Genomic DNA, 13,332 nt, shown 5'->3' on the forward strand with positions numbered 1-13,332 from the left:
AGCTGTTTAAAGGCACAGTCAACTTAGTGTATGTAAACTTCTGACCCACTGGAATTGTGATACAGTGAAATAATCTGTCTGTAAACAATTGTTGGAAAAATTACTTGTGTCATGCCCAAAGTAGATGTCCTAACCCACTTGCCAAAACTATAGTTTGTTAACAAATAATTTGTGGAGTGGTTGAAAAACTAGTTTTAATGACTCCAACCTAAGTGTATGTAAACTTCCGACTTTAACTGTTGGTGTTCCTCTTGTTCAGATGTGTTACAGCCCTGGAGTCCCAGGGTCCTCACTCTTTTGAGAGTTTTTCTCACCTGCAGTATATATTTTTTTTATTCTGATTTTTCAGGGGGTGCTGCAGCTCCCTCAGCACCCCTACTTCCCGCAACGATGCCTGCGACTCTTTCATACTTTTGCTTGTGCCTGTCATTTTTTACCATTAATTTTAGAACTGTTGAAATGTTTGTAATGACCTGTGAAACACACCCCGATAATGGCTGAAATGGGCTCATTGGGTTACATTGTCTTTCTGTAGAACCTGTAAGAACGTTAATGCTTTTTTCGAGGATTTAGTCGAGGTAGTTTGTACATGTAGGTTGGGGTAAAGTGACTATGCATAGATAATAAACAGCAAGTAGTAGCAGTGTAAAAACAAAAGTGGAGGAGGCAATGTAAATAGTCCAGGTGGCCATTTGATTAATTGTTCAGGAGTCTTATAGCTTGGGGGTAGAAGCTGTTAAGGAGTCTTTTGGACCTAGACTTGGCGCTCCGGTGCTGCTTGCTGTGTGGTAGCAGAGAGAACAGTCTATGACTTGAGTGACTGGAGTCTTTGACAATTTCTTGGGTCTTCCTCTGACACTGCCTAGTATATAGGTCCTGGATGGCAGGAAGCTTGGCCCCAGTGATGTATTGGGCCGTATGCACTACCCTCTGTAGTGCCTTAAGGTCGAATGCCAACCAGGTGCCATACTAGGCAGTGATGCAACTGGTCAGGATTCTCTCGATGGTGCAGCTGTAGAACTTTTTGATGAGCTGGGGACCTATGCCAAATCTTTTCAGTGTCCTGAGGGGGAAAAGGTGTTGTTGTGCCCTCTTCACAACTGTCTTGGTGTGTTTGGACCATGATAGTTTGTTAGTGATGAAGGATCTTGAAACTCTCGACCCGCTCCACTACAGTCATGTTGATGTTAATGCGGGCCTGTTTGGCCCTCCTTTTCCTGTAGTCCACGATTATCTCCTTTGTCTTGCTCACATTGAGGGAGAGGTTGTTGTCCTGGCACCACACTGCCAGGTCTCTGACCTCCTCCCTGTATGCTGTCTCATCGATGTCGGTGATCAGTCCTACCACTGTTGTGTCGTCAGCAAACGTAATGATGGTGTTGGAGTTGTGCATGGCCATGCAGTCGTCTGTGAACAGGGATTACAGCATGGGAATAAGCATGGCCTTGTTTCTTTTACAGCATAATGGATGACTGTCATTCATATTCCATTCACCCAGTTCAATGTAACATCAATAGGTTCAGGCTACTACATGATACTCAAATCTTCCCTGTACCCATCATGGGGTTGCTACAACCTAGCCTATGAATTCAAGTTTACAACGTAGGTGCACACAGACAGTGACACATGGACAGACAGTGACACATTCAATACCGCCTGCATCTAGCTGACCTAGGGTGTCATCTTTAGTCCAAAAAGTTGCAAACGAGAGTTTCTATCATTCCATCTGCTTCCGTTTAAGAAACGTTTTTCAACAGAATCGGCAGAATGAATATACACCTGATCACACGTAAACACAACTCACTTTCAAAGCAGTTGTATTCCTTCTCGCATCTACACACTCTCCTCCTCTTACCTTTTCCCTTCGCTTATGGATTTCAATGCACAACACATCAGCTGTATGTGACCAGGTGAAAACACCTTTCCAAGCCAAACCATATCTTAACTGCTACACACAGCCTAAATTGTTGCCACCATATTAGCAACAAAAAAATGTCATAGTCAACATAGCTAATAGATCTAACACGTTAGTAAACCCACTACAATCATGCAGTACAGTGTACAGTCAGTAAGCATTTTAGCAGTTACACTGGCGGACCCCGGTGGCAATAAATGAATAAAACCAAAAGCTTGCCTTGACTTGGAAGAGTTCCAGTTTTGTGTTGGATAGTCATGGCCAGCTAGCTAACATAACATCCCTCTGTTTGAGCCAGGTATTTGAGTAGGCTAAACAAGCTACCTTAATTTGCTAGCTAAGTCTCCTTCTCCTTCATTTATGAATAATTTTTTTTTTTTCAAAACTGTTCAACTATTGTCTTTCTCTTTGTTTGAGTCAACTAATGTTACTTAGCACATTTTATGCACTGCAGCGCTAGCTAGCTTTAGCTTACGCTTCCAGTACTAGATTCATTCTCTGATCCTTTGATTGGGTGGATAACATGTCAGTTCATGCTGCAAGAGCTCTGATAGGTTTGAGGACGTCCTCCGGATGATGTCATAATTACTGTGTAAGTCTATGGAAGCGGGTGAGAACCATGAGCGCCGTTTTGTATTGAAGTCAATGTACCCAGAGGAGGATGGAAGCTAGCTATCCTCCGGCTACACCATGGTGTTACCCTACAGAGTGCCAATGAGGCTACTGTAGACCTTCATTTCAAAAAAGTGTGTTTTAATCAATTATTTGGTGACATGTGAATATATTTAGTACAGTTTTATTTAAAAAGGATCACTTTTTAAATGTTTCACTATTTTAATTTGTATTAAATTCACTGAGGAGAATCGTCCTCCCCTTCCTCCTCCTAGGAGCCTCCACTGATGACACCATGTCTGTGTCAGGTATCAGTTAATCTGACTGATCATTGATTTTATTTACTTATTTCAACAATTAAGGGCTTTCTATATAGTTGTCTGATGTTGGTGGGGCATATTAACCTGTTTAATTGATACTCCTGAGTCACTGTGATCAATAAAATATTTCTTGATTGTACATGTAACAGAGCTGAGATCTACTTAAAAGTGCATTAACCCTATTGCTTACACCAAGTTGTTTCAGATCTACACAAGTGCCTAGGGAGGAGGAGTTAAGGCAGGGGTAGTCAACCCTGGTCCTGGAGTGAAGCAGGCACTTAATGTTTTTGATTTAACCAAATTGGACGACTAGGTGTGTCAAATTTAAACGATCACTGAACTGATCAATTAGCTCAGTTGGTCAGGTGTGGTGCCTAGTTGTAACAAAATCCTGCAGCACTCCAGGAACAGGGTTGCCCACCCCTGGGTTAGGGTTTTTCTGGACAGGACCTAACTATAATGGTCAGAGGAGGCTGGTGGGAGGAGCTATAGGAGGATGGGCTCATTGTAATGGCTGGAATAGAACTAATGGAATGGTATCAAACACATAAAACTCACAATGAGCCCGTCATCCTATAGCTCCTCCCACCAGCTTCCACTGATACTGGCCCAATAAGCACATGCCCTAGCAATATCCCTTTTTGGGGCAGTGGTTAGAGTGTTTGTCATTGGTGCTGGAGGCCTGGGTTTGAGACCCGCTAGGGGAATCACCTTACTCTCTCATTCTTAGCAATATGTGGTGTGGGATACGCTAAAGACTTTTGGCTCGATTCAATCTGTAGGCAATTTAAATGCAATGTTTAAAGGCAATGTTTCCACATTCACGGAGACAACATTCACGGTAAACGCTGCAAATGTTAGCTCAATCGAAAATGACCTTTAATTTCAACAACGCTACATTGCAGATCTTCTACCCTATAGATTGAATCGAGCCCATAGTGCTGATCAGTAGCCTGCCAATTGGCGCAAAACTCTGATTCACATCTTACTCACATTTTCAGCATGCCATTTAATAGTCAAAGCTTTTGACAACCTTTTGATCTTTATAGTCAAATACACTTAGAGGCCCAACTTGAGTGATGCCAAATAGATTGAGACGAGACACAGGTTGAAGATCCTCACTGAAATTGTTTACACAAGTCATCTCAACTGTGAGTGGAAATACCTCGTAATGAGTGAAGAACTGACATGCATGAATGGAAGCCAATATCACACAACATATATATATATATATATATATATATATATATATGAAGGTTGTATAGTTTTTTATCCAGAGGCTAGCAGCATTTGGATTTTAATTGGAACAGCTTACCTTCATCATCCATGCAGATACATTACAATTCAATTAAGCCCTCAAAACTCAGAGGGGAGGCTAAATGTGCAACAAAATGTCAACATAGAGGAAAACACCCTTTTAACATTTGATATTTTGAATGTTAACACACTAGTACTTTACATACACAACATTGTCATTTGAAAGCTTCTTGTGAATTCTACATAGACAGACACCACCAAGTGGTGCATTTTAATCATGAAATGTAGGCCTACTTTTGCCACAAGAGAGAGCTCTTTACATAAAAATGTATAATCCATGTTGCGAGTTGGAAAATAAATGGTCCTTATCAGCTACTGGCAGAGATTTGGGGTTTTGTGACAGTTGATCATGCCATTACATTATACCTCATGTAATGATTGTAGTTGAGTTCCTGGAATATTGCATGAATCATCAAACACAACAATAATCAAATGAATTGGGGGCATTTAATGAGGAGTCTTTGCGCAGGTCTCTGAAATACACCAGTATTATAAATCTATTAAGGCTATGGGTAAGGTTTGTGCAACATGCGTCACTGTCTTGGGACACAATGAATGACAAGGTGAGGATTTGATGAGCCCTTAAAGTAGTACAGCTGACTAAAGCTTCAAGGAGCACGTTATATGTGGATTGGAACATATGTGAAACAAACACGACTCAAACTCAACAAAGATGAATACTACCAGGCTGACAATAGTGAAAGAGTATGGGGCATGAAAGGGGGTCAACTCAGTTGAGCTACCCCCCAAATTTTCTACATGGTGTAAGAAATGGGATTGGCTGCTGGAAGTCTATTGAAAGTGTTCTCTGTCATTATGGGTATGAGGGACTTGCACGTTCCAAAGGAAGGGGGTAGTTTAGCGACCAAGAAATCCACCCTCTTGGTGTCATAAAGTGTTCGACTGACAGTCACAGGGACCCAGGTTCAATTGTATTTTAAAATAAAAAAATCGTCACAAATACCACTTTTCACACATTGCCCTGTCAGAGAGAGAGGATGGAAAACCTGAGCCTTTTTGGTCCTGTGTATCCTAACAGGCAGTGAACTACATATCCCAGAAGGCAGGAGAAAAATATTGTTTTTCTTTTTTTATATATATTAACAACAAATATAACAAAATATACAAACATATTTGACAAAACAGTATACCAAATAAAACAGACCAACTTAATACATAGGGAGAAATACTGTCCCCCTCTCCTTTCTCCAAGGTTTTTCGATGGGAGTGCAGTTAAACTGTAACATGCCAAATGTTGATCCCCTGGAGTGATAGTGACTTTTTTCCAGCTAGTTAAAGCTGCACTGTGTACCTATGTGGATACAGGTGTTTTTTGAGACCCCTCTGGCAAGAATGCGGTATTTTTTCTAGATTTCAACAGAATTTGTTGAGAGCTCAGACTTTCCGACTTGAAGGTCAAGGAGTCATGATTTGACTTAGTTTTTTTCAGAGTTCTCAGTTGTCTTGAAAGCACTAAAAGTCTAGGCTGTTGGAAATTCTAGACTGGATACGATAACAGCTTCACACAAGATTGAAAAGAAGATACATCAATTCCATTTTACAATGTCTTCACTACAGGTAGCAAAATACGTTATACACTGAATACAGCTGTCCTCAGGCAGGCTAAAAGCACAATATTGTTCCTGTTGCGTTACATTTGATGACCACTAGCGACATATTGGAGCTTTTGAACATAAAAAATAGATTAAGTTGCAGCTTTAACTGATAAAGGATTGACTGAGGAGTGCAGTGCCAGCAACCGACATGTCGGTAGCGTTCCCCTGCTCAGATGTCCCCTGCTCAATGGTTGCGTGCCACGTCATAAACTGACAGAGCTCTATAACATATCGGGCGTGTTCCTCTGCCTAGGCGTTAATGACACCTGCCAGATATTACAATGCCAGTCAGTGGATGATATAGTTGATGACGTGGCACGCAACCATTGGTTGATGCATGAAATGTCTGAGCAGGGGAATGCGACCTTTTATTTAACCTTTATTTAACTAGGCAAGTCAGTTAAGAACAAGTTCTTATTTACAATGACGGCCTAACCCGGCCAAACCCTTCCCTAACCCGGATGACGCTGGGCCAATTGTGCGCCACCCTATGGGACTCCTGATCATGGCTGGTTGTGACACAACTTGAGAACGAGCAGGGTCTGTCGTGACGCCTCTAGCCAGTGTTGCCAACTTCTCAGTAAGGAAAGTAGCTATTGGCTGTCCTAAAAGTCGCTAGAAGTCGCTAAATGACATCATCACTTAATTTGCATAATTGGCCATGTGCATGTAATTGTGATGGACGTTGTAGGAGAGAGGAATAACGTCGTGGGAGAGACAAAAAGTGAGTAAAAAAACACCCTAAATATGTTTACAACTACAAATGAACTTTCTTCTGTCAATTCTTGTTTTTTTTTATGTCACAATTTCAACCCTCCTCCTTTATCCGGGCTTGGGACCGGCAAAAGTGACCCAAAAGAGACACTCTGGCGGAGTTACTTAGTTTTTTATAAAAAAATAGTACTTTTTTAGTTTTTTTTGTTTAGTTTTCTTAATTTGGTTTGGTTTTTAACCTTATGGTCCACTTAGGAGCCTACAACAAGTCACAGTAAAACATGAACATTTTTAACCATAACATTTTTTACATTTTTTTGGTATACAATCTACATTAACAATCTAAATGGACCAAAAACAGACAACAGAAAAAAACTGTCAATGGCAATGTGAGAAAATGATGGTAACTAGTCTGGCCCTAATTCAGGTTAATAGTTTTTTTTTCTTCATGTAAACCAGGGCGGGATCAGCCAGCGGCGGCTTCCCGCATCACGTCAGAGTCTCCAAACTGATATCCAATTTAGTTGTTTAAAAACCGAAAAACAACCCGAAATGTAGGTCTTGTAAGATCTGGCAGGTGTCAGCAAGGCCTAAGCAGAGGAGCGCGCCCTCAATCTTCTGGTCTGTTGACCAACTCCGAGTTCTAACTCGGAAACTCGGGCCTCTTTCTAGAGCTCCATAGGGCGGCGCACAATTGGCCCAGTGTCGTCCGGGTTAGGGTTTGGCCAGGGTAGGCCATCATTGTAATAATAATTTGTTCTCAACTGACTTGTCTAGTTAAATAAAAGTTAAATAAAATACAATAATCCGACCGGAAGATCACTGACGTTTTGTTCGAGTTTGTTTTGTTCGAGTTTGTTTTGTTAGAGTTTGTTAGAGTTCTCAGTTGTCCTGGAAGCACCTATAGCTAGCTACCCATGTCTTCCTTGCAATCTTGGATGGAGATTCAAACACTGAGGTAAAGTTGGTTTTATATTCACACATTCGCCCCCTTATATTCACACATTCGCCCCCCCCCAAGCCCCATATACTACCCACCACTGCGACCTGTACGCTCTCGTTGGCTGGCCTTCGCTTCATAATCGTCGCCAAACACATTGGCTCCAGGTCATCTACAAGACTCTGCTAGGTAAAGTCCCCCCTTATCTCTGCTCACTGGTCACCATAGCAGCACCCACCTGTAGCACGCGCTCCAGCAGGTATATCTCTCTGGTCACCCCTAAAGCCAACTCCTCCTTTGGTCGTCTCTCCTTCCAGTTCTCTGCTGCCAATGACTGGAACGAACTACAAAAATCTCTGAAACTGGAAACACTTATCTCCCTCACTAGCTTTAAGCACCAGCTGTCAGAGCAGCTCACAGATCACTGCACCTGTACATAGCCCATCTATAATTTAGCCCAAACTACTACCTCTTCCCCTACTGTATTTATTTATTTTATTTATTTTGCTCCTTTGCACCATATTATTTATATTTTATCTTTGAACTTTCTTCAAACTACAAATCTACCATTCCAGTGTTTTTCTTGCTATACTTTATTTACTTTGCCACCATGGCATTTTTTTGCCTTTACCTCCCTTATCTCACATCATTTGCTCACATTGTATATAGTCTTATTTTTTTTCTTCTACTGCATCATTGATTGTATGTTGTTTTACTCCATGTGTAACTCTGTGTTTTTGTATGTTGTCGAACTGCTTTGCTTTATCTTGGCCAGGTCGCAATTGTAAATGAGAACTTGTTCTCAACTTGCCTACCTGGTTAAATAAAGGTGAAATAAATAAAAATAAAAAAATTCGGACATTCAACGGACATTCAACGGACATTCAACGAACATTCAACGAACATTCAACGGACATTCAACGGACATTCAACAGACATTCAATAACTTTATTATGTATTCTATAAATGTCTAGCATACTTTTACAACCTTTGTTTTGAGTAGAAATTCCATTTTTGACTTGATGGAAATACATAAAATCAATAAAATGCCATTTAAAGCAATATAAATCAATAACTAATTCACTGTTTGTCACAGAAACATCAAACTAGGTATGATTTATTCTATAAATGTCTAGCATACTTTTACAGCCTTTGTTTTGAGGAAAGATTCCAGTTTTGATTTTATAGAGGGCATGAAGTCCATCTAGAGGGCGTGTGGTCAAAGTTCTAACAAGTCTGTTATACCCTATTAGAAGGGGCCTGGCAGAATTAGATTACAGGAAAAATCTACGGGATGAAGGGGTCAGGCCTGACTAACAAAGAAGACCGGTGGATGGAGGACCAAGATAACCAAGAGGATCAACATGGACATTCCAGTTATTATTTCTTGGCCACTAGGGGGAGGTGTTATTTTTATTCTGCATTAAGGCTAACAGGAAATACAGAAAAAAGGAGGGAAATTATCAGATTTATAGTAGTTTACAACAAGGTTGACTAGGTGTTTTAAAGGTAAGCTTTGGCTCCAATGGGTTGTGTAAAGCAGAAAGACGATCTTTGGGGAACCCTTTGCTACAGGGTGAGGGAAGGGGGCAAAGCACAGACAGTGAGAGAACAATGTAGTACGCAACTGTGAGGGACAGATTTTGTCTTCGAAGCACAACCTTTAGAACTATGGGTTCCAGAAAGCATCTTTAAATGTGTCAACAATGCATAAAAATGTGGTCCTCTTTTTTTCAAGTCTTCATTGAGAAGCAAGACTGCTCAATGTGTGCTTTGCATCATCCAGAGAAAAATTATGATCATCTGACCAACTGAGTTTGTCTTTGTGTAATATATGTAAGCTATGAAAACTCATGTAGTTTCATCCTTCAATACATTTAGAAGTAGGAAACTTTGTCTTGAAACTTTTTTGTCAGGGTTATCCTTGTGTTATTATTGCTGTTCTATTATCATTACGCTATTTTATTATTCTACTATGAGAGATACTAGATACATACTATGACAGCAATTCACTGTAATAGGTACACACGTTGTATCTGGCACAAGTGACGAGTAAACTGATTTGGATTTCAAAGACTGCCATTATTGTAATGTTTGATATTTCAACATTGATGTGTGATATATTTTTTATCAACGCATATGTTTTTGCAAATGTATGCCTTTATTACTATATGATTTATATTGCCTGAATACTCAATGATGATTAACACCTCAGTTATGAGTGCTTCTATCAGGGTTGTGGTCAAATGCATGTCATTTAAAGTCAATTTAGCAATTGAACAAAAATCCAATTCAATTTGAAAATGTTCCTAATTGCAAAAGCATGTAACGTAATTTGGGTATTCCAGCACTGTAATTTACATGTAAATAAAAAATAACCCTGTTTTATGTGTTTAATACTGCAGATAGAATGCTCTGTGTGCCAGAGATGGTACCATTCAGCTTGTCTGAGGATGGCAAAGAAGGACTTCAACAACGCCAAAATAAAAAATGATTGGAAGGGGCCTCTTTGCTGTTAAATTAGAGACGTATAAATAAATGACTGCTGTACCTTGTAACTACTTTAAAATGTGGAACTGTTGCACTAAAAATGCAAACATTGATTTGGTATACAGTTTAAGATTATTGACATTGTCTAACTTCTTATAGAACAAATTGCACTTGAAATTAACATTTCTTTAAAGATATTGCAAATAAATGCATATTTTAACTTTTTTCTGAGACAATCACTGAATTAGATTTCTTCATCTTTAAATGCAATATTTGAGATGTTATGTATTTCTATCAAATCAAAACTGGAATTTCTACTCAAAGCAAAGGTTGTAAAAGTCTACTAGACATTTATAGAATAAATCATACCTAGTTTGATGATTCTGTCATAATCAGTGAAAACGGTATTGATTTATATAGCTTTAAATCGCATTTTATAGATGTTATTTATTTCTATCATGTCAAAACTGTAATTTTTCCTCAAAACAAAGATTGTAAAAGTATGCTAGACATTTATAGAATAAATCATACCTAGTTTGATGTTTCTGTGACAAACTGTGAATTAGTTACTGATTTATACCGCTTTAAATAGCATTTTATAGATTATGTATTTCTATCAAGTCTGCGACAAACTGTGAATTAGTTATTGATTTTTACATTTTTAAATGGCTTTTGGTGAATGGTTTTTGGTGAATGTCTGATGAATGTCTGATGAATGTCTGTTGAATGTCTGTTGAATGTCCGAATGTGTGAATATAAAACCAACTTCACCTCGGTGATTCAAACAGACCACACAGAGCCCCAGGACAGCAACACAATTAGACCCAACCAAGTCATGGGAAAACAAAAAGATAATTACTTGACATATTGGAAAGAATTAACAAAAAAACATAGCAAATGTTAATGCTATTTGGCCCTAAACAGAGAGTTCACAGTGGCAGAATACCTGCCCATTGTGACTGACCCCAAATGTGACTGACCCCAAATTTTAGGAAAGCTTTCACTATGTACAGACTCAGTGAGCATATCCTTGTTATTGAGAGGGGCCGCTGTAGGCAGACCTGGTTCTCAAGAGAAGACTATGTGCACACTGCCCACAAAATGAGGTTGAAACTGAAACTGCACTTCCTAACCTCTGCCAAATGTATGACCATATTAGAGACACATATTTCCCTCAGATTACATAGACCCACAAAGAATTAGAAAACAAATTCAATTTTGATAAATGCCCGTATCTATTGTGTGAAATACCGCAGTGTGCCATCACAGTAGCAAGATATGTGACCCGTTGCCACAATAAAAGGGCAACCAGTGAAGAACAATCCCCATTGTAAATACAACCCATATTTATGTTTTTATTTTCCCTTTTGTACTTTAACTATTTGCACATCGTTACAACACTATATATAGCCATATTTGAAATCTCTATTCCTTTGGAACGTTTGTGAATGTAATGTATACTGTTCATTTTGTATTGTTCTTTTCACTTTTGTTTATTATCCATTTCACTTGCTTTGGCAATGTATATATGTTTCTCATGTCAATAAAGCCTTGTGAATTGAATTAATAGGGATTTCAATGGCCAATGAATGGTCACGTGGTCATGCTGCGTTACGCAATCCCTTCCAGAAATCAGGGCTGGAGTCCAGAAACCTGCCTATTTTCCTCGTAATGTCAAAGCTATACGAGAACAAGTTAATTATCTCACACAATATGTGTAATGTTGTGCGTCTTATTACAGTAATGTATGCTAATGTTGGGTTTTTGAGCTCGTACCCAATTGACTCCCATTCACTCCTTGAATATGTGCGCTCCTTGTCCCAGAATCGTCCAGAATGCACCGCGCGGGCGTTAATACCAATCGAATGGAGTTTACAATTTCATTTCTTAAAAGTATCTCGGGCTAGCCATCAAATTCGCAGGGGCTCGGTAGTTAGCGCCAGTGTAAAAATTGCTTGAGGGAGCTAACGTAATGACATCGGTTGGGGTAATGTGGCAATTATTTTAAAACAGATTAGCATGGAATACGATGCCTGGTTTGCTGGCTAGGATAGGAAGGTAAATTAAGCTACGGAGCTAGCTAGCGTAGTTGACATTGGCTATCTCAATTCAATAACTTTGAGACCCTACTAGCTAGTTAGGGCTAGAAACAGTATACAGCTAATGTTAGCTAAACCAGTCGTTTGCTCAATTATTTTGGAGGACACTGGCTATCAAGATATCTTCTGTTCAAAGTGAGTTTGTTTATTTGTGCACTGTGATGCAGTGGTTTTGCTACGGAATTAGCTAGTTACCTACGGCAGTAAATTAACGTTACCCGCTAGTCAGCGTCGCGAGCGTTTGCACACCGCAACTGCGGTTTCGCCTGTAAAACCGTGCGTTTGATTCACTGTGGATTTTTTGGACTGATTGTGTCTGTCATTCATGGGCCGGGGCACTCCCTAGGCTTTTTTTTCTCCCTCTGCTAGAGTTGGTTAGCAAACATCTGGGATGCTGATGAAAGTAGTTGAACAATACTGGAAATCCAAATAAGTGAGACCAGGTAACTCACTGAAACTGATCAGCAAATCACATATTGACGATCACTTCCTGCACCCTTGTCCAGTAGTTAGCTTTCAATGGCAATTAAAACTTGAAGACTGGGACCCATATGTCTACCATATTCGGTTCATAGGGTGGTACGTTAGTATTAAAGAGAAGAACGTTCTCCCATTTGTGTCTCATTGCAGACTCGAATTGCCATGGAGGGGATTGTTGGCGGAAATTTGCAGAAAGTGACCCCGTTAGCTCGAGAATTAACCCGGATCTTCAACAGCTATAATAAACACTCCATACAACTAAAAAATAATCTGAAAGAGACCAACGCATTTTTCCGGGAAATAAAACAGAACTACAGTAATGCCTGCGCATCGTCCGCCAGCTCAGAGGCAGCTGCTCTGGAGGCAGGTAAGATGTGCACCTCTGCGGATTTGTTACCTATATAATTATAGTTTTCCTTGGCATCACAACATAATGTAGAGTAAAACTCCCACATTTCTCAGAATACATAATGCTTAGCTAAACATGGGTAGGGTTAGGCCTTATTGAATGTCACACACTTCAGTTCTTGAGGTTACATTTATCCATGGTGGCTTCATGCAGCTACATTACTTCATCATATGCCTGTCATTGAATGACCCTGTGATTATTTTACATTCTACAGTAATTATCATTTTATTGTCTTACATTTGGATCGCAATCAGTGATCGTGTGGGAAAGGAAGCAAATGACACAAATGATAAAGAACATGAGAAACTAATATTTTATTCACTTGTATGCCAATCCTGACTAGCATTTGAGAAACTTACATTCAGAAAAAAAGTATGCATTTGCATTTACTACTTACTGTATGTCGCTCTGGATATGAGT

The 13,332-nt window shown here is 39.6% G+C and overlaps 1 protein-coding gene across 5 annotated transcripts in view; it reads left to right on the plus strand.

The window, feature by feature from the left end:
* Nucleotides 1–11,744: 11,744 nt before the first annotated feature.
* Nucleotides 11,745–13,332, plus strand: part of dstyk (dual serine/threonine and tyrosine protein kinase) — a 47,191-nt gene continuing 45,603 nt past the window's right edge. Inside the window, exons 1-3 of one of the 5 annotated variants that reach the window (XM_014132990.2) lie at nucleotides 11,747–12,158; nucleotides 12,370–12,466; nucleotides 12,654–12,870. In XM_014132990.2, coding sequence (XP_013988465.1) covers nucleotides 12,666–12,870 — 205 coding nt within the window. In that variant the 5' untranslated portion in view covers nucleotides 11,747–12,158; nucleotides 12,370–12,466; nucleotides 12,654–12,665. Of the gene's footprint in view, nucleotides 12,871–13,332 lie in introns of all 5 variants that reach the window. The other 4 variants (XM_014132992.2, XM_014132991.2, XM_014132989.2 and 1 more) reach the window with 4 other exon arrangements.

The sequence above is a fragment of the Salmo salar genome, chromosome ssa12 (assembly GCF_905237065.1).
Source record: "Salmo salar chromosome ssa12, Ssal_v3.1, whole genome shotgun sequence".
NCBI classification, from domain to species: Eukaryota; Metazoa; Chordata; class Actinopteri; order Salmoniformes; family Salmonidae; genus Salmo; species Salmo salar.